The sequence below is a fragment of the Cottoperca gobio genome, unplaced genomic scaffold (assembly GCF_900634415.1).
Source record: "Cottoperca gobio unplaced genomic scaffold, fCotGob3.1 fCotGob3_104arrow_ctg1, whole genome shotgun sequence".
NCBI lineage: Eukaryota > Metazoa > Chordata > Actinopteri > Perciformes > Bovichtidae > Cottoperca > Cottoperca gobio.
In genome coordinates, this window is record NW_021166783.1 from 377,501 (window position 1) to 400,000 (window position 22,500).

The 22,500-nt window shown below is 43.4% G+C and overlaps 2 protein-coding genes across 3 annotated transcripts in view; one reads left to right on the top strand and one right to left on the bottom strand.

Moving 5' to 3' along the window:
* samd10a (sterile alpha motif domain containing 10a) overlaps positions 1 to 22,500 on the bottom strand; it is a 31,819-nt gene that overhangs the window by 5,976 nt on the left and 3,343 nt on the right. The window contains exons 1-2 of one of the 2 annotated variants that reach the window (XM_029426132.1): positions 5,893 to 6,168; positions 4,352 to 4,533 (exon numbers count right to left, since the gene is read on the bottom strand). In XM_029426132.1, the coding sequence (XP_029281992.1) occupies positions 4,352 to 4,533; positions 5,893 to 5,905 (195 nt within the window). In that variant the 5' untranslated portion in view covers positions 5,906 to 6,168. Of the gene's footprint in view, positions 1 to 4,351; positions 4,534 to 5,892; positions 6,169 to 22,500 lie in introns of those variants that run through there. The other variant, XM_029426133.1, reaches the window with a different exon arrangement.
* emilin3a (elastin microfibril interfacer 3a) lies at positions 17,842 to 21,284 on the top strand. Its single transcript, XM_029426123.1, has 4 exons — positions 17,842 to 17,981; positions 18,084 to 18,203; positions 18,312 to 18,856; positions 19,339 to 21,284. Exons 1-4 carry the CDS (start codon positions 17,842 to 17,844, stop codon positions 21,282 to 21,284), a joined length of 2,751 nt encoding a protein of 916 aa, XP_029281983.1.

Here is a 22,500-nt window from a genome sequence, read left to right on the forward strand (position 1 = left end):
AAGAGCAGCGATGAGATCCTCAGGTCACCGAACTGCAACCCCTCTCCTCCACGACTACGCCTCGATATCCTGTCCATGAACATCACGAACAGGATTGGTGATAAAGCGCAGCCCTGGCGGAGGCCAACATTCACTGGGAACGAGTCCGACTTACTGCCGAGTATCCGGACACAACTCTCGCTTTGGGTGTACAGGGATTGGATGGCCCTCAGAAGTGACCCCCTCACCCCATACTCCGCAGCACCTCCCACAGTATCACCCGGGGGACCCGGTCATACGCCTTCTCCAGATCCACAAAACACATGTAGACCAGATGGGCGTACTCCCAGGCCCCCTCCAGGATCCTTGCAAGAGTAAAGAGTTGGTCTGTTGTTCCACGACCAGGACGGAATAAAGCAATACTTGACAAATTAAAAGTATTTATTTATTTTCATTTAATTATAAACAAAGTTCATTATCTGATCAATCTGAGTTCGTAAGATCTTTTTATTATTAATTTAGACGACGTACACGAGTTATCGCCCGGCCGTACTAAGAGGGGGTCGTAGCATCCAGTAAGCTTTTAAACGAGACGCGAGTGTTCTTGTGAGTCGGGATGTCAGAACTCATGTGCATCACTTCCACACAATGTAAGAGGAGCTGCTGTTGTCACAACACGTGCAGATAATGGGGATCACACAAAGATGCACCCGGAGCAGCCTCCCGACTGACATCAGGCTCTACATTTATTCTACATTTATTCTTTTATCTTTATACTTCCTGCACGTTCCTTCTCTTTTACTCTTGTTGTTTTGTTGTGAGCACACTTCACACCCTCGTCTTTGTAACGTTTAATATTTAGGTGCATGAAATGCTGCATTTCTGCCATTTGTGGGTCAGTATGTGAATATTTAGATTTCTGAATTTGAACTTTATAAGGATGCATAAACGCTGAGCAGTAAATATAAGAGTCTTTGTGAGTTTCTAACATTTTCCTCAAACTAAAATAAATAGTTTTCAGAATGCAGAAAAAACTGCCAGTTCTACAAGATCTGCAAGTAATGATTTCCATAATTAATCTGCTTATTGTTGATGAAACAAAAATGAATCAATTGTAAAAGAATGGCCACCAAAATGTCCTAAATCCAAAAGGTTACAAATAACTTGTTTTGTCTGAGAAATATATATTTTATTTATAAAATAAGAGAAAAGAAAATGTGAAAACCCTCATTATGTCCAAACTGGAATTAAAGAACGTTTGGCATCCTCGCCGGAAAAATGACAAATGATTATTGTTTTCTTCCAACAATTACTGAGTGCATTGTGTCGTTGAGAGAGAACACAATGAGTGTTTACTCTGCTCTCAGTAAACCAGCGAGGCTGCAGAGTCAAGAGCACACACATGCAGAAGAAGAGTAAATCAAACTAAGTGAAGGATGAGAAGCTGAAGCGTGCAGCACACAACACTGATTAAGTTCATGTTCCTCAAAACCAAAATAAAGCGACCGCTACATTATGTGCATCCAAGAGGATTGAAGCAAACAAACAACGCATTGTGTTCAACTCGGTTATCAGCCCGGCCCAGCTCTGTGTGTGCAGCTTTGGCGTCAGCTCATTACTGCCTTTTAAAGAGCCTTTCATGGGGTGAAGACAGAGACAGGGGCTTTAAATGAGGACAGTTTACAGCGCAGATGGATCGTGTGTGCTGTTATCAGATAACCAAAACTAGATAGCTGAAAAAATAAAATTCTAACTGGACCAGAAAAGCTGCTGCAAGTCGATCTGATATCAAATCTTTTGCATGCAGTATATTATCCTGCACCACAGACTGTATACCATCGAAGTGAACGCTGCCTCTTTCTGCTCGCTGCAGCTGCAGCACAGCGCGACATGTTGGAGGGCCGGTGCTATTTAAAGCCAAACTAAAAGGCGGTTAAAGCCCACCAACCCGCTGGGGGAGAGAGCAGCTTCCTTTCTCTGCGAACAAAGTGCACATTTCCAACAATGTGCGGTGACCGGCCGCTTTTGTAAGACTGTGATTTCTATTTGCTTTCAGACTTTTCTGTGCAGAACTCTGAGAGAGGAGTTGCTGAACTCTGAGGATGGTGCGCACGTGCAGTCGGGTTCAGAAGCCAACAAGGGAAACATTTGTTCTGAGGATTTCTTAAGTAAGAGATTTGTTTTGTGTCTGCGCGACTTTATGTTCTGCAGGGATGCAGGAGAAGTCTGAAACGCATCATTGGACAAGCTCACATAACTGAATATTTTGAGGGAATATAATTGCGGTTTTGTTTTTACATTAAATACATGATTTAAAACGGTTGTGTGCATGTGAACTTGATACAGTTAAGTTCATTTTGCACCAAAGTCTCAAATAAAAGAGGGAAGTATTTCATAAAAAACCGTCTTTACCTATTTATTTATTGACTTACCAGAAAACCTGCTACATGGTGATATATACTGAGATATGAAATGACCTACAGTCTATCGACTGGGAGTGTGAAGAGATTTTAAGAACCAGGAGGAGGAAGCTGAAGCTGCTGTGCACATTGTTTCGTCTTCCTCACTTTTTATGCTCCACATATCAGGATAAAAGCTGCAACTCAAGGCTGAAGCCTTCTCTTTGCCGCTGCCTTGTATTAAATCAAACACTTATTAATACTTAAACATCACTGTAACGTCTGCATTTCATGCCTGTTTTCTTCTGTCAGACAGTTGTGTTTCTGCTCTCGTGTGTTTAATTGTATTTGAAAGTCTTCATGTGTTCCTCTTGGACTTTGTCTCCATGCTTTTGATGTTTTATATAAAGCACTTTGAAATGCTTTGTTGCTGAAATGTTCTTTAGAAATAAAACTTCCCTCGTCTTTCAAAGCAGGATGAAACCTGCATATCCTCCGAATGTTTCTGTTGCCTTTTTCAACCACCCACATGGAGCGTTTATGCACCATTAGTGATCTGAGAAGTCTCTGTTGAGTTTGTAGTCTCCTCAAAACAAAGATGTGTTCAGAGACGGCACTGGTGAAAGTTACCAATGACCTTCTATTGGCATCAGACAAAGGACTTGTCTCTGTTCTTGTCTTGTTAGACCTCAGTGCTGCTTTCGATAAAACAAATCTCAAGGACTGCCTTCTTTCATCTACGTAACATTGCATAAGACACATCCTGTCTCAAAATGATGCAGAAAAACTAGTCCATGCATTTGTTACTTCAAGGCTGGATTACTGCAACTCATTGTTATCAGGTTGTCCCAAAAAGTCGGTTAAGACTCTTCAGTTGATCCAAAATGCAGCGGCACGTGTATTGACAAGAACAAGGAAACGGGATCATATTACTCCTGTATCAGCTGCTCTGCACTGGCTCCCGGTAAAATACAGAATAGAATTCAAAATCCTTCTCCTGACTTACAAATCAATTAAAGGTAAGTTTACGTCAGGATCATGAATCGTGGCTGCGCCTGCTGCTCTGGTCCTGCTGGACACCGGGAAGCCTTGTTGACATTTTCCTGGTTTCATCCAAACTTTCTCTTTTTCAACACAACATAATTTCTGTCAAATGTTGTATTTGTACGATGTTGTTTATCCTGTACACACGACATCTACTGCACGTCTGTCCGTCCTGGGAGAGGGATCCCTCCTCAGTCTCTCCCTGAGGTTTCTAACATGTTCCCCCTTTAATTATGGGGTTTCTTTTAGGAAGCTTTTCCTTGTGCGATGCGAGGGTCTAAGGTCAGAGGGTCTAAGGTCAGAGGGTCTGAGGACAGAGGGTCTAAGGACAGAGGGTCTAAGGACAGAGGGTCTAAAGACAGAGGGTCTGAGGACAGAGGGTCTAAAGACAGAGGGTCTGAGGACAGAGGGTCTCAGGACAGAGGGTCTAAAGACAGAGGGTCTCAGGACAGAGGGTCTCAGGACAGAGGGTCTAAGGACAGAGGGTCTAAGGACAGAGGGTGTAAGGACAGAGGGTCTTAGGACAGAGGGTGTAAGGACAGAGGGTCTCAGGACAGAGGGTCTCAGGACAGAGGGTCTCAGGACAGAGGGTCTAAGGACAGAGGGTCTAAGGACAGAGGGTCTAAGGACAGAGGGTGTCGTAACCTGTACAGTCTGTAAACACTGAGACAAATGTGTAATTTGTGATATTGGGCTGTATAAATAAATTTGATTTGATTTGATTTGCTGGGAGCTGCAAAGATTAGAGACTTGTTTCTGTAGGTTACAGTCCTGATATCAGCCGGTCGTTTCCTTATCTGCAATAAGTTAAATGGAGGAACATACAAGATGTTAGAATTAGGATTAGATCTCCTTGATCGTGGAGAATGCAAAGAGCCCGAGGAGTTTCCCACAACATCCGTCCCTGAACCAGGTCGTGTGTGCAGTACCTGCAGGGCCTCTGTGCCCGGCTGCTGCAGCAGCTTCACCGTCCGGCCTCCTGCCGTTTTCTGCCCGCGGCCATCGTGCCAAGTTAGATTCCCGCCTGTGCGTCGACTCAGCTGGTGCTTGAAGTCCTCAGGCAGAGCCCTGTACTCCACAGCTGGCCTGCAGAAACTGAAACTGGAAGCCGCTGGAGAGATAAAAGCAGGAGGTATAATGATTACACAGCTGGATCTACATGTAACCTCTAACAAAGAGACAAAAACACTCCCTCAAATCTGTGTGGCTCGAAGACAAAAGCCAGGTCGAACCCACCTGGACAGCCTGTCATTCAGGGATGATGTCATTACGAAACGAGCTCGTACCTGCTCTACGGCGCAGGCATGAGGTAACGTTTAAAGTCACCTGAGAGGAAGAGCTCCTGTCTAATTCATGGTAGTCAGTGCTCAGTTAACATTATTACTTTGTGCAGACCTTTGTAGGTAAAATGTGTGAGACTTACTCATCATTACGAGGAGCACGCAGCGCAGACATCCAACCCCCTCAGCAGCAGGGGGCTGCACAACATCCAGTAATTAAAGAAAGTGTGGAACTACAGTAAACAAGCTGTTACTGGCACAGATTCTGGCCGAACGCCACGGGTCATTACTGATTCATGTGATTGGAAGAATCTTTCTCCCCGTGTTTGTGCGTTAGCGTGCATTTTTAGATATCTCAAATGCAGTCATCAATCTCCATCATCAAGGCAAACCAGCAGCAATATAAATAAAACTCTATACGCCATTTTTTTTTGTTTCTTTGAGGCTTCAAGGCTCCGTGTGTATGAACTCCTCCACAGAGTTATTACTCCCCCAGGCTGCTGCTGTAACTACAAATGTGCCCTTTCCCCAAATTAAACTCATTTAATTAATACCACTTGTCAGACTGAGTTTTTCCTTCTATGGGAGGAAAAAACTCCCCTTTAACTAGAACACATTTAAATTGCCGGATAGAACAAGTATTCCATGAATAAAAATCTGGCTGTGAAGAGTCTCCTGCCTGCAACATCTTCCTCTTGATAGTGTTGGTTTCTTCTGCACTGTAGGAAGCAGCACTTTGGTGCATTCATGACAAAATCTACACATATGTAGCAATGTATTAATTAGCAATTAATATGTTGCAATTAAGAGGAACTTAAATGCAAAAAGTGACCACAACAACAGTCACAGCGTCACACTGGGTCGCTGTCCGTTTCAGCACCGAGTCACTGACCATCAGCTGCTCCTCACTCCCTGCAGGCTTCCATCCAGCCCAGTTAAAGTTACCTCTCTGCAGGACTGTTCCTTCCTACAGCACATTGAGTGCAATGTTTTCAGCTCACACTGTTTTACCTTCAGGCGTTTAGTCAACAGACGCGACCACTGACATGAAGGCAAACCGGTCTCGCGAGGTGAACTAACAGAGCCGAGCTGCATGCGAGCTTTAAGTTCAAGTTTCTATTGGAAGCAGCTTCTTTCAAAAGGAAAATGTCGACTGTATGTATGAATGTATGTGAATGTAAGTCGCCTACCGTCCACAGCCATGGTGTTTCCGTGCCGTAGTAGATCTAGTGAGAGACTCCCATCGTCTCCGGTGACCGACACCCGGGCTGCGGGTCCTGCTGCCCGCTTCTCCGCGTCGTGTTTTACCGACAAAAGTTTCAGAAAGGTCTGCCAGAAGGGACGACGCAAAGTGGTCGGACCGGGGGAAGGCGTTGAAAGCAGCTCCCGTCGTCCCGCGGTGTCCCTCTCTGTCTCTGTGGACTGGAGTTGCTGAAGACACGACAGGAATGTCCCCGAGCAGCTGTCTGACTGGTTCCGCTGGCTCACACGCGTGCACGTTTGCGCGCGCGTGCTTGTATTTGTGTGTGGTTTTTATATCTGTGCCGTGAGAATCAGACGCGCTGCTTTTTCTCAAGAGCCTGCACGAGCTCAAAGTGCAGCTCCGGGCCCTGTAATTATCGCAGCCAGTGGAGACTCTGAAAAACAGGCGGATGAAAAGGCTTCTCATCACTGCAGCATCCACCGTGAGGAATTCCCCCGGTGCCTGTTCTTAAAGAAAGGGGGCTCTGTGCGCGCCTGTGGGCAGTGTGCTCTCTGTGTGATGGACCTTCTGTGCAGGAGAGCTGCAGGATGTCACCGAGCACCAAACCTGCTCCCACCTGCACCTCACTGATCGATCACACACAGGGAGCGACATGCACTTCAACTAGTAGTACTAGTACATTCTGCATGAGCTGGTAGTTCAACTACATTCATATTTGCAAAGTGTTTCACGCTGTTTAATTACTTTATTTTGCTATTTTTTGTGTAGTTAAAAACTGAAACTACCAACAGTTTTGAGCCATAAAATAATTTTTTTTAAATTTGACTATTGCTTCTCTATTGTAATTAAACCTCTCTGATCAGTAGAAATATTGTTTATTCAAACCAGCTGTTCATACTGTTTTTTCATTTGGTCAAATGGTCTAAAAAAGGTGTAATTAAATATTCTTTAGTGGGGTATTTTTTTTTTTTTTTTTTTTAAGTGGGCGCTTTTTAAATAAACTCAAAGTGAATGTTTACACTGTACATTGTAAATCTGATCACTTTTTACGAGGTAGTTTGAACTACTTTCTACTAACAGGAGTTTAAGATTACGCTGTAGTTCAATTTAAAGTGTAAGTAATTGGTAGCTTTGTATAATTATAGGCCTTCAGAGTATCTTCCCCAACACTGCTTACAGCAAAGACTATCTGTGGGTTAGCTGACCTTTGACCTTCACAAACTGATCCATCAAAAACCAAGAATAAATAATAAACTTTATTTATAGAGCACTTTTCATACAAAAGATGAAGCTCTAAGTGCCTAACAATAACAACTCAAAATGCAACTCATTTAAAACAAGGACAAATAAATAAGACAAGAAAAAGACAGAAGATGATTAAATAAAATTAGTGCCAAAAGAAAACAAATAGATAAAAAAAAAACTCAAGGGGAAGAAAATAAACAGCAAAAACAAAACAACAAGACCTGTGACAGAGACATGTGTAATGTTCCTGAAGGTAACGTTTCCTCTCTCTCCTGTCATGGTGTCATCAGTCCTGTGTTGTATATGTAGTGAGACAGAGACATGTGTAATGTCCCTGAAGGTAACGTTTCCTCTCTCTCCTGTCATGGTGTCATCAGTCCTGTGTTGTATATGTAGTGAGACAGAGACATGTGTAATGTTCCTGAAGGTAACGTTTCCTCTCTCTCCTGTCATGGTGTCATCAGTCCTGTGTTGTATATGTAGTGAGACAGAGACATGTGTAATGTTCCTGAAGGTAACGTTTCCTCTCTCTCCTGTCATGGTGTCATCAGTCCTGTGTTGTATATGTAGTGAGACAGAGACATGTGTAATGTTCCTGAAGGTAACGTTTTCCTCTCTCTCCTGTCATGGTGTCATCAGTCCTGTGTTGTATATGTAGCTGAGACAGAGACATGTGTAATGTTCCTGAAGGTAACGTTTCCTCTCTCCTGTCATGGTGTCATCAGTCCTGTGTTGTATATGTAGTGAGACAGAGACATGTGTAATGTCCCTGAAGGTAACGTTTCCTCTCTCTCCTGTCATGGTGTCATCAGTCCTGTGTTGTATATGTAGTGAGACAGAGACATGTGTAATGTTCCTGAAGGTAACGTTTCCTCTCTCCTGTCATGGTGTCATCAGTCCTGTGTTGTATATGTAGTGAGACAGAGAAATGTGTAATGTCCTGAAGGTAACGTTTCCTCTCTCTCCTGTCATGGTGTCATCAGTCCTGTGTTGTATATGTAGTGAGACAGAGACATGTGTAATGTTCCTGAAGGTAACGTTTCCTCTCTCCTGTCATGGTGTCATCAGTCCTGTGTTGTATATGTAGTGAGACAGAGACATGTGTAATGTCCCTGAAGGTAACGTTTCCTCTCTCCTGTCATGGTGTCATCAGTCCTGTGTTGTATATGTAGTGAGACAGAGACATGTGTAATGTCCCTGAAGGTAACGTTTCCTCTCTCTCCTGTCATGGTGTCATCAGTCCTGTGTTGTATATGTAGTGAGACAGAGACATGTGTAATGTCCCTGAAGGTAACGTTTCCTCTCTCTCCTGTCATGGTGTCATCAGTCCTGTGTTGTATATGTAGTGAGACAGAGACATGTGTAATGTCCCTGAAGGTAACGTTTCCTCTCTCTCCTGTCATGGTGTCATCAGTCCTGTGTTGTATATGTAGTGAGACAGAGACATGTGTAATGTCCCTGAAGGTAACGTTTCCTCTCTCTCCTGTCATGGTGTCATCAGTCCTGTGTTGTATATGTAGTGAGACAGAGAAATGTGTAATGTTCCTGAAGGTAACGTTTCCTCTCTCCTGTCATGGTGTCATCAGTCCTGTGTTGTATATGTAGTGAGACAGAGACATGTGTAATGTTCCTGAAGGTAACGTTTCCTCTCTCCTGTCATGGTGTCATCAGTCCTGTGTTGTATATGTAGTGAGACAGAGACATGTGTAATGTTCCTGAAGGTAACGTTTCCTCTCTCCTGTCATGGTGTCATCAGTCCTGTGTTGTATATGTAGTGAGACAGAGAAATGTGTAATGTCCCTGAAGGTAACGTTTCCTCTCACCTGTCATGGCGTCATCAGTCCTGTGTTGTATATGTAGTGAGACAGAGACATGTGTAATGTCCCTGAAGGTAACGTTTCCTCTCTCCTGTCATGGTGTCATCAGTCCTGTGTTGTATATGTAGTGAGACAGAGACATGTGTAATGTCCCTGAAGGTAACGTTTCCTCTCGCTCCTGTCATGGTGTCATCAGTCCTGTGTTGTATATGTAGTGAGACAGAGACATGTGTAATGTCCCTGAAGGTAACGTTTCCTCTCACCTGTCATGGCGTCGTCTCCCCTTTGAGCAGTGTCAGCGTTGTGTTTGTAGCCAGAAGCTTCATAAACTGACTTTTTATCCAGTTTTAAGACACTTTCTACATCCTGGTGTTTTTAACTCTATATTTGAGGGATGAAGGATTTTAGTCCTGAACGTCTGGATCTTAAGTTCTCAGAGAAACAAGCTGAGCTAACGTTAGCGGCAGCCGAACAGCGTGCAGGAGAAACTCTGATGTTTAACCTTTGAATCAGAGGAGAGGAGAACTCCCATGATGCACCACCACACCAAACTCCAGCTTTTGTTGTTGTTTAGATTCAGACCACTAGTGGCAGGAAAGTTACACATTGTGCTTTTAAATGATAAATGCTGATATGCATCAGAGCAGCGGAGGATCTCCTGGCACAAATAAGACCAACATAAAGACATAAAAAGCGTTTTGAGTTTTGTTTATCCGCTGCTACAAGTCTTACTGCAGCGTGGGGGAGTAGTTGAGGGTTTGCCCCTGAAGGGTCTGGACTAAATATATTTCATGCTTCTCAGCTGTGTATTTATAAATATCTCACACTTTTACATCAGGCTGCTCTGGTTTTGGTTAAAATCTATAAAACAGCAAAACAGAAAATGCACTGCAGCTGTTTGTGTGAAACTGGAAGCAGGAGAGGAAACATTGACGAAGTCACGATGGTCCTCCTGAGACAGATGTCGCCGGGGGACTGTAGCGCTGCGAGTGTGATGAGGAACATTGAGATCAAGGTGAAAGCCACACGATCACGCAGGGATGCAGGTGTTCTGTTGTGCAGTGACGGAGAGACGATGTTCATCAGTCATCAGACTTCATGTTGAATGACCTTGTAGACTTCTGAATCCATGTTCACTGTTGTGGAACAACGGACAGACAACAAACCAGAGTTGTTGTGTGTTCGGGAGTAAACGGGTAAGAAAGCCCCTGAACATAAGCAGTCCACCCACACAGGTGTTTTCACTTATGTGTGTACAAACAGCAGCTGGTTCACATCGCTCCCCTCTGCTGGTTCTGCTGCACCATTAGGGCAGGAAAACTTACCCAATTATCATTCTTATCATTTTTACTAGTGCATATACTTCATGTTATTCTCCACCCAACTCACGCCTGCTGAGGGTTTATCAGAGTCACGTGGCCAAATAATTACTCCCCAACAAACCGCACCTCCTTCAGGCTCACTTACTGACATGGTATACATCTCGTTTGTTTAATGCGAACGAGATGTGTGATAAAGAGCTATATCTGGGCGCTGGTAGATAACGTGGACAGAGCAGGGCTAGCTGTTTCCACTCTTTATGCTAAGCTAGCTGTCTCCTTGCTACATATCGATCTTCTCATCCAACTCTCTGCAAATGTCAAACTGTCACAGCGAAAATATGAAATATATCTCCAAATAAGTCTCTTCTAATTCTTGGGAGTTCGAGTTCTAACAGGAAAACGCCGACAAGAGTCCAGTTCACTGTCTCGCCGTATGCTTTAGGACTGATTTAAGTATTTTATTTTTTGCCTACATTAATACGTCCAAACCTCTCAGACCTTTGAAAACCGTCCCATCAAGGTCAAGCAGGTTCCTGTTGTCCCCAGATCAAGGTGGAACACTCGCCATCGTACCCAAACTGTGCATCGAGTCGTCCTTTATAAATACATTTGTATTGAACATATTTAGACCTAAAACATAGTTTTAAAAGTGCTATGCATCATACAGGTAACAGGTACTTCTGAGGATGAGGCCCAGAATGTTTCATTTAACTGTTTATAAGGATAAAAGCACATTAATTAGCATTTCTGGCTAATTATTAACTGCAGTTCTTCGGCGAGATGTTTTAAACCAATGGTTAAAATGTACTGTCGTGGATATTTATCGGCTCACAACATGTGGTATGAAACAGAGGAATCAATAAAGCACAGACACAGATACAGTTGATTCATTATTATTTCATTGTACAACAAACACTAATAATGAGAACACTACCTGCTTCCAAGCACAACCGCGTAGTGTCCCTCAGACAAAGACAATCCTGCCCCTTATATAGGAGCTGCACCAACCCTGTGGCAACATACATCGATCTACTTCTATCGCCTCAAACTTCATGGCTCCAAGGTAATCTATTCCAGATGCAAAGGTGACCTTCTTATGACCTTTGAGATCATGTTGTCAGAACATATATTGTTATTTACATAGGGTATGGATTTTTATATCGGGCTCCTGATGTAAACTTAATGAATAAGACATTTGTTCATTTCGCTTATCTTAACAGTTCAGACTGAAGACAACAAGACGCCATAAAGACGGCAACACAATGTAAAACCATGCAGAGCAACAGGAAGCCACAGGATCCTCTACTCCCAGAGCTCCTCACATCAACACCGTACAGGGGTGGTGTGTCATTCTGCCTCCAATATCCTCATTTAAAATTCCCTCTCTGGGTTTATAAGAATGAAAAGATGGCAGCAGTGGATGCGAGGCGGAGCTCCCTGCTGTTTTTTGCTGCTGCATTATGTGATTGATGTTTATTTTAAATGACTCTACAACAGCTGCCAGATATTCTCCTACATCCTCCCACAATTAAAGCCTGAATCTTCACTTTCACCGCCGCCGAGGAACGCCTCGTTGGCTCCCGTCTGAACAGCGGTCACAGAATTACGCTGCGTTTCCCAGTCACACGCCACGAGCTGCACGTGGGACTGTGAGCCCAGCTGACTGGTCTGACTGGCAGTGTGTGTGGGTGTGATGTGTTGTTTCCAGGGAAACACAGACTGCAGCTTTGGGGCTCCTCTCAAAACTTTAAGCATGCACACGTTTGGCCTGGTTAGAGCGCTGGAAGATGAAAGGGGGCTGCTGGAATTAATAGTTTCCACAGGAGAGAACATCAAAGAGCCTGAAATATTAACAGCGTACATGTGAGCGTTACACTGAGCCGCTGCCTTTTGTTTTAACCTTCACAAAAGGAAATCATTTCAGCTTTTGCTTTTAAAGTTATTCCAAAAACAATCCAGATAATCCTGCTCAGAGTCTGAACATGAAACATATTGAACTTAAATGTTTCTTATTCACAACAAAGTCAGAGCTCTTTTAGAAAGCTGTCAGTTTAACCAACACAAGGGGGCAGCAGAAACATCGTGCTTTACAACAGCACTGAGAAATATTTCACCTTATTTAAAATCATATTTACACACAAAACACACTAATTACTGTTCTCAGTGATGATGTGCAGTTATAAGTCATTTACAATATTATGCAGAGGAAATATAACTTCTGCTAGTTTTAAATGTTCATACGAGTTGAATAATCCTTTCAAACGTTACCTATAGGGGATATGGATTTTTAATTAGTATTATAATTCCTTTAGAAAGGATCTGCGGGACAAAGTACACTTCAATTTCACAGTGAACTATTATTATTTTAATTAATTATACGTATGTACAGTTTTGACTGGCTGTGAATTGTATAATTAATGAATATTTTGTATATTAATGTAAAGAATAATAATAATAAAAAATATTGGCAACTGAAACTGATGTAACAGCATTATTATTATTATTATTCTTATTATTATTATTATCATTATTATTATTATTATTATTATTATTATTATCATTATTATTATTATAATTATCATTATTATTATTATTATTATTATTATTATTATCATCATCATTATTATTATTATTATTATTATTAGTGTTTAATGCTTTGAAGCCAGTGTTGTAAAGTACATTTACTACTTTACTCAACTACTCTAAGTACAATGTTGAGGTACTTGTACTTATATTAATGCAGTATTACCATGTTAAGCTTAAAATCTTTAACATTTATTTGATCATTTTAGTTACTTTCCATATTCAGGTTATTAACACTAAACATAAATATGTTGTATTATTATACATGAATCTAAGCAAGATATATAAAGCTGCAACAATAAAGAGATGCAATGATTAAAGTCTATAATATAATATATATCGGATATATCCCCCCCCCACTTTACTTTCTTAGTCACACTCTTCTCCTGGAAGCCTGTGGGATCACCATTATGTAATTTAAATCCCACAGAGACTCAACAATTGAGCAGCAAACACATAAAACATCTTTCCTAAAACATTTATTAGTTTCTGACTTTCTGTTTAACCAAATCACACATTTTAGGATATTCTATGTGATCTTCTTTTGATAAATAATGTAATAACTAATGTCATGATTTTTTACTTCCATTCCCTGCGCCCCCCCGGGGAGGCCTGCCTCGCTTTGAAAACCTCGGATATTTATTATTCTGAAATTGGGTACTTTAACTTTTGTTACGTATATTTGTGCCATTTAAAACTCCATCCAGTATATTCTACGGTACCGGCCCTTTAAGAAAGTACATGTACATCACCAGAGAACAACTCGACTCATTCAGCTTTGTCACATTTACTTTTTAAACAAAGTTTAACAAATATAAAAAGAATATTGGCTGCAAAGAGTTTCTGTAGAGTGCACTATCCTGACCATGTGTGTGTGTGTGTGTCTGTGTGTGTGTGCGTGTGTGCGTGTGTGTGTGTCTGCGTGTGTGTGCGTGTGTGCGTGTGTGTGTGTCTGCGTGTGTGTGTCTGTGTGTGTGTGTGTGTCTGTGTGTGTGTGCGTGTCTGTGTGCGTGTCTGTGTGTGTGTCTGTGTGCGTGTCTGTGTGCGTGTCTGTCTGTGTGTGTGTCTGTGTGTGTGTGCGTGTCTGTGTGTGTGTGTGCGTGCGTGTTGGCTGTCTGTAGATGTTTACACACTGCCATGAGCAAACACACTGAACTCCTTGGCTAACGTGTGAAGTGTGCCGTGACCTCTGGCTCCGCATGTGGCCGCCAAATGATGTTTGTTCCGGCCAACATTTGTCTTATTTAACGACTAAGTCCTTCAGATGGTGGCGGCTCAGAATTCATTATTTTTAACAAGTAGCAAAAGAAAAAAAGAAAAAGATTCAGTGGAAAACTTAAACCTAAAACAGAACAATTCTTTAGAAAGAGGTTAAAACTGACGGTGCGCCGCCACAGGAAACAGGGTGGAGGTTAAAACTGACGGTGCGCCGCCACAGGAAACAGGGTGGAGGTTAAAACTGACGGTGCGCCGCCACAGGAAACAGGGTGGAGGTTTGTGAAGTGTTGAGACCAATTACTCTCTGTTTGTTCTTTTAGGTGGCTGTGAACATACAAGATGTGGACACGGGCCGCTCCAAACAAACAGACACTGCTGCAAATCAGATGCAACACTTCCTCCTAAACTTTAACAGTTAATGTGATGAATAAACGCTGCACGGACTATTTTCTAAGGCCTGAACGCATCATCGGGCTACAGCCACTGATGAATTACTGGGTTCCAACACCTACTTAAACATCACATTCAAGGAACTTTCAAGGACTTTCCAGGCCCAAGTCTCTCAAATTCAATGACCCAACATGGCATTAATTACTGTTCATTTTTGACAGAATTTAAGAAACTATCAAAATAACTTAAATTTCCATTCTTGCAGACAAAAGCCTATTTTCAAAAACTTTCAAGGCCTTGATTTTACCCCCTCAAATTCGCAATCTTTCTAGGATTTCAAGCACCAGTGGCGACTATGAAATGAACAAGTTGTATTCAGAAAGTGAGAGGAAAGAAGATATTTAGGTCACGCTGTGTTCAGAATGAGGCTCATGTGACGTTCAGGTTCACTTCAGTGCTCCAGGAAACCATAAAGAATGTATAAACCTTTCACACTCTTTGGATCATGCTCCAACTCATCTTTTATTCCATGCAAGTTCAAACAAATGCTGAAAATGCAAATATTATATGAGCCAGCACTGTTGGGGAAACACTGCTGAAGCCTCGCAGTCCCGTCGCAGCGACGTCGCTGGAAACTAAAGACACACATCAGGAGATTTACAGGCTGGCTCAGAATTTGGACCGCTAGTGTTAAAACTAAATAGACACACAAAGAGGGAAGAGACAAACCCAAACGCAACTCCCCATATGTTGCACAGACTTTCATAGATGGTGCTCTCCTCTCCCTACTCTTAGTGTGGAGAAGTCCACGAACAGCTTACGCCTGACGTATGCGTCATGACGGGCAGGTGAGTGGAAGATACGACAGCTGTAACTGTGTGATGCCATTCAAGGAAACTCTGGGTGGAGCCGCCACCGGCCTGCAGAATAAAGCTGCACTTGTTCCACAGCAGCAGAAAGCCCCCGAGTCTGGATGCTGTGCGCTCTGCAACATGTTTCACGGGATACAATGAGAGCTTGTTTACAAATCAGGAGGGTAAAAGAGCTCATGGAGAATATGCAACACACACACACACACACACACACACACACACACACACACACAGTGGTGTGTTTCTGCACTGAACAGGGTGTTTCCAGGTAAAAGAGGTGGGACATGGCGCAAACAGGATACAGGAAATGGGTCTGCTTCTAAAAAAGGGTCAATCAAAAGATCCCTGCAAAACAATGGACACAGTGTTACTCCTGTTCAAAACGAGGTCACGTTACAATGCTCACCGCAAACAGTCTTCAACAATGTGCGGCTTTGATGGTCTGGACATAACCTCCATGGATGCTTCATTGCAGATAAAACACGTTATGGTTCTGCAGAACAGATCCGTTACTACTGTTTCACTGGTTATAACTTCTTTACATGCAGTCAGACAGGTAGTCCGGTGGTTCCCCACCTGGGCAACAGGCCCTCTCAAAGGTCGGGTAAATGTAGTGGAGTAAAAAGTGCAATATTTGTATGTAGAAGTATGAAGTAGACAAACATGTAAATACTTAAGTGAAGTACAAGCACCTTAAATTACAGAAATCAAAACCTGTGAATTGAGTTTGCTCTCTTCTCTCAGGACTGATTCTCATATTTCACTTGGGAATGTGAAAGCTGGCTGTGTTATAAAGTGTTACTGATTAAAAATGAATCCACGGGGCTGAAACGTGTCTCCGTCTCACCGTCCTTCAGGTGGAAAGTGTTGTCGCTGCCAGGCGTCTGTCTTTCCTCGGGGCGGTGGAGTTACTGTACAAAAACCAGTGTTGTGGATGAATGTGTGGGCTTGCGGGGGCCGCGGCCCTCAGGCATGGGTGTGTACCGGCACAGCCTTCAACACGGGGGATTTGTTTTTATTTGTCCTGGAGGTTTGCTGTTAGTTCGAGGTTTAAACTGTGTCAACGTGTGAAGAAAGTGAGCCTCAAGATGCTCCACAGACTTCACTTCAGAGACCGCCGAGCCGTGACCTCAGATGTCATCACGGATCAGCCCCTCCAGCTGAGAACATGCAATATTAAATACGTGTAGAGACACACACACACACACACACACACACACACACACACACACACACACACACACACTAATTGATTGAATAATCCTCCTTTAAACATTTCTCAGATATGTTTTTTGACATTTGAAGAGAAGTAAGAACATTGACTCACATTTCATTTAGTACAACTTAGTAGTACTTCAATTTCATGCTGCTTTATGCTTTGGAGGAAAATGTTGTACTTCTTATTTCATTACAAATTCAGATAATCAACTAATAAATAAGGTATATGTGCACAAATACTTATAATACAATAATACAATAGAAAAGGTTCTGAAATTCTGCACACATACTTTGATTTTTCATACTTCAACTATACTTTGTATATTTAGAATGTGGTATTACTACTTTTAAAGTAATAGAAAAGTAAAAGTATAGTCAAATATCTGAAGACTTCTTCCACCTTGGGCTCTAGGAAACTTTGATAGACATGTTTGTGAATGTTCTTTGCGACGGACATACATTTTCTTTTATAGACGAAGCGATAAATCAAAAGATAGACATGTGTTTGATAACAGCCCTACACTGTATGACCACTGAATGTATGACATTAATAATGAAGGAAATAATGAGGATGGGGATATAAAAATGCTACTTTTCTCATCTACATTAGTTCAAAGGTCAAAGTTAATGTTCTTAAGGATCAAACATTGTCCACTTGTCCTCTTGGATTATTACTTATTTCCTCTATTACCCTTAAAAAAGTTATTTATGGACAAGGCCTGGTGTTGTCCAGTCTGTGAGGTGCTGTTTCCCTCTGGTGTGCTGTGATGTCATCATGGGAGGACGGCTCATGGGACTGATCGGTAGAAGGCAGTAATAATAATAATAATGAGAATTAAAAAACTGGATTTCTATAAAGTTGACAGAAAGCCCGAGGAATGAGTGTGGAGGTGAGGGCTCTCTTCCCTCCTCCAGTGTCACTCTGGTGTTACTTTGAGGAGGTTGAGTGGGAGGAGATATGCAGATGTTGCCAGTGGGGCCCTATTAGTGGCGTCTGTCCTCCACCCAACTCACAGTGGACTGTTGTCACTCTAACAGAGTCCACCACACCCACAGACTGCGTCAGGGTCAACACTCACAGGGTGGCTTTCTGCTCTATAGCAAAGCCAAAATAAGGTTGTACTGCAGAGACCTTTTCTTTCTGAGTTCTGAGATATTCAATCATTTCCACACCAAGTGAACGGAGTGGAATATTTTACTTGACTTGCCCTGGACGGAGGAATACTTTTTTATCTCCTTTCACTCAGCTTTTGACGTTGAATATCTAAGGATGCATTTTGTGATGGCTGCGAGTCCTATTTTTGTGCTTCTGACTCTATTTGTGTCAACGGTCGAAGCCAAGTTCTACAGACCGCTCCAGTTTAACCAGTATAACCACCATGACCAAGGCAAGCCCACCAGCAGACACAAGTAAGTTATCTCTCTCAGGAATCAAGTCTATATCACTTAAGATCTTTCTTACTGTACTTACATACTGTAACTAGAAATCATCTTTTCCCTCCTCTCTGAAAGGAACCACTGTGCCTATGTGGTTGAAAAGACAGTGTCCTTCACCGTGCAGGATGGGGCGACTCCGTATGTAAAAGCTGAGTACAACAGGTGTTCCTGGGGCCAAAAATGTCCAACTCTCCAGTGAGTAAACAACACATGTTATTATGTAAAAAGAAATGGTGTTCCCATCACTTCAGGATATAAAACACTGCAGCTATGTTCCTGATTGATGTCTGTGGTTCCTCTCAGGTATCGTCTGATGTACAAACCAATGTACAAGGTGGCCCATAAAACCGTCACAGAGCTGGAGTGGCGTTGTTGTCCCGGGTACTCTGGTTATGGCTGTATGGAGGGACATCCAGTTTACCAACACGCCATGAATATGATGCCGCCATTCAAGGGCCCGCCAATGAAAGGCCCACAGTTTAAGGGCCCACAATACAAAGGTCCCATGTTCAAGGGCCCACCTATTAACACGGTTATGAAGGCCAATCCATGGAGTCAAAAAGGACCTCCCACTGGCAGTTTTAGCTCTTACCCAATGCGTCACTTTGGGCCTCCAAGAACCTCCTACCCAGAAACCTCCTTCGAGCCTTATCCGGCTGAGCCAGAGCCAATGCCAGATCACCAGGAACCACTTCACCGAGAGCACGGCCAAGAACATGAGCACGACCAAGAACATGAGCACGAACATGAGCAAGAACATGAGCAAGAGCATGAACATGAGCATATCCAAGGACCAGAGGAACACACACCAGAGGAAATCCTTCCTCCTGGTGGTGAACAGTTTGAAGGTGAGAACATAAACGTGCGCTTATACCAAACTACTGACTACTCTAACTGGGTTTGACTGTGTAGTGGGTTTCCACTGGATTAGGGGCAACAATAACCGTACAAAAATAATAATATTGATATGTTAATATTACTCATATGATAATATGGTGTTGGCAGATGTTAGGCCTTGTGAAGATCTGGATGCCTATTCTCTATCCATCAGTGTAATTGTTCTTTTTGTAACAGTTGAAACTGATTCAAACTGTAATCACACAAAAGTGTTTTGTTTATTTTTATATTATTTTACTATGTAAATACTTATTATCTGTCAGTTGTGTGCATCTCTTATTTATTTATTATAATGTGCATTTCTTTCTACTGTATTTGTTTTTGTTGAGAGAGCCGCACAAGGACTGCCCTTGCTCACCTTTACCTCAGCAAATGTTAGATAACAGTCTTGAATCTTGACTCAAATGTTAACAGCTTTTCTTTCTCTCTTCAGGCCAGACTGTAGCCAGTGAGACAGAGGAGCGAATATATCGAATGGAGGAGGAAGTGCGACGTCTAAACCAGGGCCTGGAGACCCTGAGGGGAACTGTGAATGGACTGGAAGAGAGTCTCCGAGCCTCGCTGAGAGAAGATGCCAACAGGATGCTGTCAGCTCTGCTCTCTGCTGCCCCTGTTCCTGTTCCCGCTCCCGCTGTAGCCTCTGATCTAGCCACAGTAGGGTTTGCTGAGATTCCTGGGGGAGACCCTGAGACAGAGGGTCTAGATGGCAGACACGTGTTTCCAGGCCTCACAGAACTCAATGGAAGGGTAGAGGAGCTCAGGACAGAGCTGCAAGTCAAGACAGCAGAGCTGCAAGAACTCAAAGCAACAGTGACGGGACATGATGGTGCACTGAAGATGATGTCGAATGGAGCAGACTCCACGGTCCATCTTGGGGGAAATGCACAGAGAGCTTTGGAGAACTTGATGGATGCCAAGCTGAGTGAAGCCAGGACAGAAATTCTCGGTGGGTTTGAGATTCGTGTGGAGAGTGCAGAAGGCAGATGCGAGGAGAAAGCTGGGGATTTGCGTCGTCAGTGCCAGAGGGAGCAAAGCGATAGGCAGGACCAGATGGAGGATGCTCTGGAGAAAAGTAACACAGACTTGAGAGCAGAGCTGAGAAACCTCCAGACACAAATCAATGGTTTAAAGGCTACAGGGAGCTGCTCTGGTAGAGTGAGTGGGCTGGCTGAAAGGGTGCAGAGGCTGGAAACATCGGTGGCCGGCCTCAACCAGTCTCAGGGGCTCCTGAGAGTGGAGCTGGGGGGACACAAGGACCACATCGATGGCATGCTGGAGGGGCGTCTGGGGTATGTAGAGGCCATGCTCAACCTGACTGGGCAGATCAAAAGCGATGACGTTGGAATGAGTGAAGACCCGGACAGAGTTGAGACAGGACAGGGTGTGGAGGCCAGAATGGAGGATAAGATGAGAGCTCTGGAAGGCCGTTTACTGACAGCTTTAGAGGAGCTGGGTAACGCCACTGCCCCCGCACTGCTGGAGGGTCATGCTGTTCCCACTCTGGAGACAGAGCTGGAGTCTCTCAGAGGGAGACTGGAGGTGGATGTGGACAGAGTGCAGAAGCACCTGAGCAGCCTTGAGATTCTCTGCACCTCTTCCTGTTCCTCACGTCAAACCCCATCTGCCATCCAGGGAGACTCTGCTGCGTCAAGAGCTGATCTGTCCGAGGAGCAGAATGAGCAGGACGCACTGAACATGCAAGGTGACCGTCTGAAAAGCCTCAACGTCACACTGCAGAACATCTTAAAGCGCCTGGCCCTCAGGGACCATCAGGAACAAGCTGAGGGACATTATCCCGTACAGGGAGAGCTCACGATCCTCAAGTTCAACGTCCGCGCAGTCAACCACACCCTGAAAGGCCTCCAGGATTCCCTGGGGACAGTTGTCCACCAGGTGGGCCAAGCCAACAACTCCTGGCATGAGAGAGAGGCTAGTCTGGCCAAGCAGATAAAGGGTGTGGTGCAGCTGGTTGGACATCAGGCTTCCATGCTCGGGGCAGGTGAGCGCAGACTGACCCGGGTTAAAGGTGAGCTGCAGGAGATGAAGAGGCGGCTAGCTGAGGGGGTCCGGGGCTGCCGGAGCACAGCTATGGGGGTCCAGAAAGAGGTAACTGAGGTTGGAGGCCGCGTTTCCAGCGTGGAGGATCAATGTAAAGGCCTGAACTACTTGGCAGAGGATCTGGAGAGGATCAGGGAGGAGCTGGAGAAACAATCGAACGGGCTTCTGGTGCAAGTCAACGGGACTCTCTCCAGCCATGCTCAGCAGCTGTCTGAGCTCAGAGGAGAACTGAGAAACTGCACCACACAGGTTCAGCCGACGCAGCAGAGTTCAGAGCAGGAGCCAGAGCTGAGACGAGGGGACACCTTCACTTTGAATTAATTCAGTTCAGACGGACAATAGATCATAAAAATGAATGAAAGAGGGGGAAATACTCTGCAGGTGTAGTGGGGGTCCACTAAAAACCCCTTCTTATCATTTGAAGTGTAAAATACAAAAGGTTTTGAACCTGCACTGAAATAAGGATGGTTTTAGTTAGCTTACAGTAGTAAATGAAAACAACAACGGCAGCTAATTCCATCTGCACTAATAACAGAACATCTTGGACCATGAAGGTGCTGAAATGAACTCTTTGTTGTGATGGAAACATTATTCAGGAAGAGAAAAGTGTTTCTGTAGCGTTTCTGTAAAGCTTACCAAAAGGTGTTTGTATGAACGGCTGTTTAATGTTTACAAGTCTACGTTTTTGTATTGATTTTTGTTAAGTCTAGACTAGAAGTATACAAGATATGATGTTTTTATATGGTTTCAGTTCTTTTCTGATTGTACTCCTGCATAAAGTGTTTCAAGATGTATACAGTTTCAATCACAAGGTTTTTCAATGCTTACAATCCAATAAAAAAAGTTTCTTCACTTATTTGTGTTTCCTTGGTTAAAAGACGTGTCACACAAGAGGTGTTAGATACATATATTATGAATTTAAAAGCACAATAAATCACAAGAGTATCGTGACACAATCGTGTATTTATTAAGCGTTCCTCCGAAGGAATAACGATGGGAACATACACATTTCAACATTAACCTACTTGCTTCACGCTCATGGTTCAAACGTTTTGTTTAACTTTGTTTAATAAGCACAGGCAGGTTGTTCCTTTATGCCATTTTACTTTCAACACGAGGAACACTGCATGCTCGCTTTTTGGGCTTCCAGCCAAGTTCATGTGTTCTGGGGCCCTTTTGTGAAGATATCAAACATATGGTTGAGTTTGAGTGGATGCAGAGACCACAAGAGGGCAACAGAGGAGCATAAATACTGTTGATTTATGTTCATGCAGAGTATAAATGACAGTGAGTCTCCCAACTCAGTTCATGGTAACGGCCCTTGCATGCACAAATACAGAAAGTCAATGAGGACTTTAGGATAGCAGACTACATTGAATTATCTCTCTACAAAAGTACCAGGCAGCTTTCTGAAGCACATTGGATGTAACAATAGGGCGATAAGTGACCTTGCTAATAACCCTCGCATTTCCGGCTCGCCTATTAGACAAACAACCATTAAAATGACAACTGTGTGGCAGATGAGCCCTATGCAGCG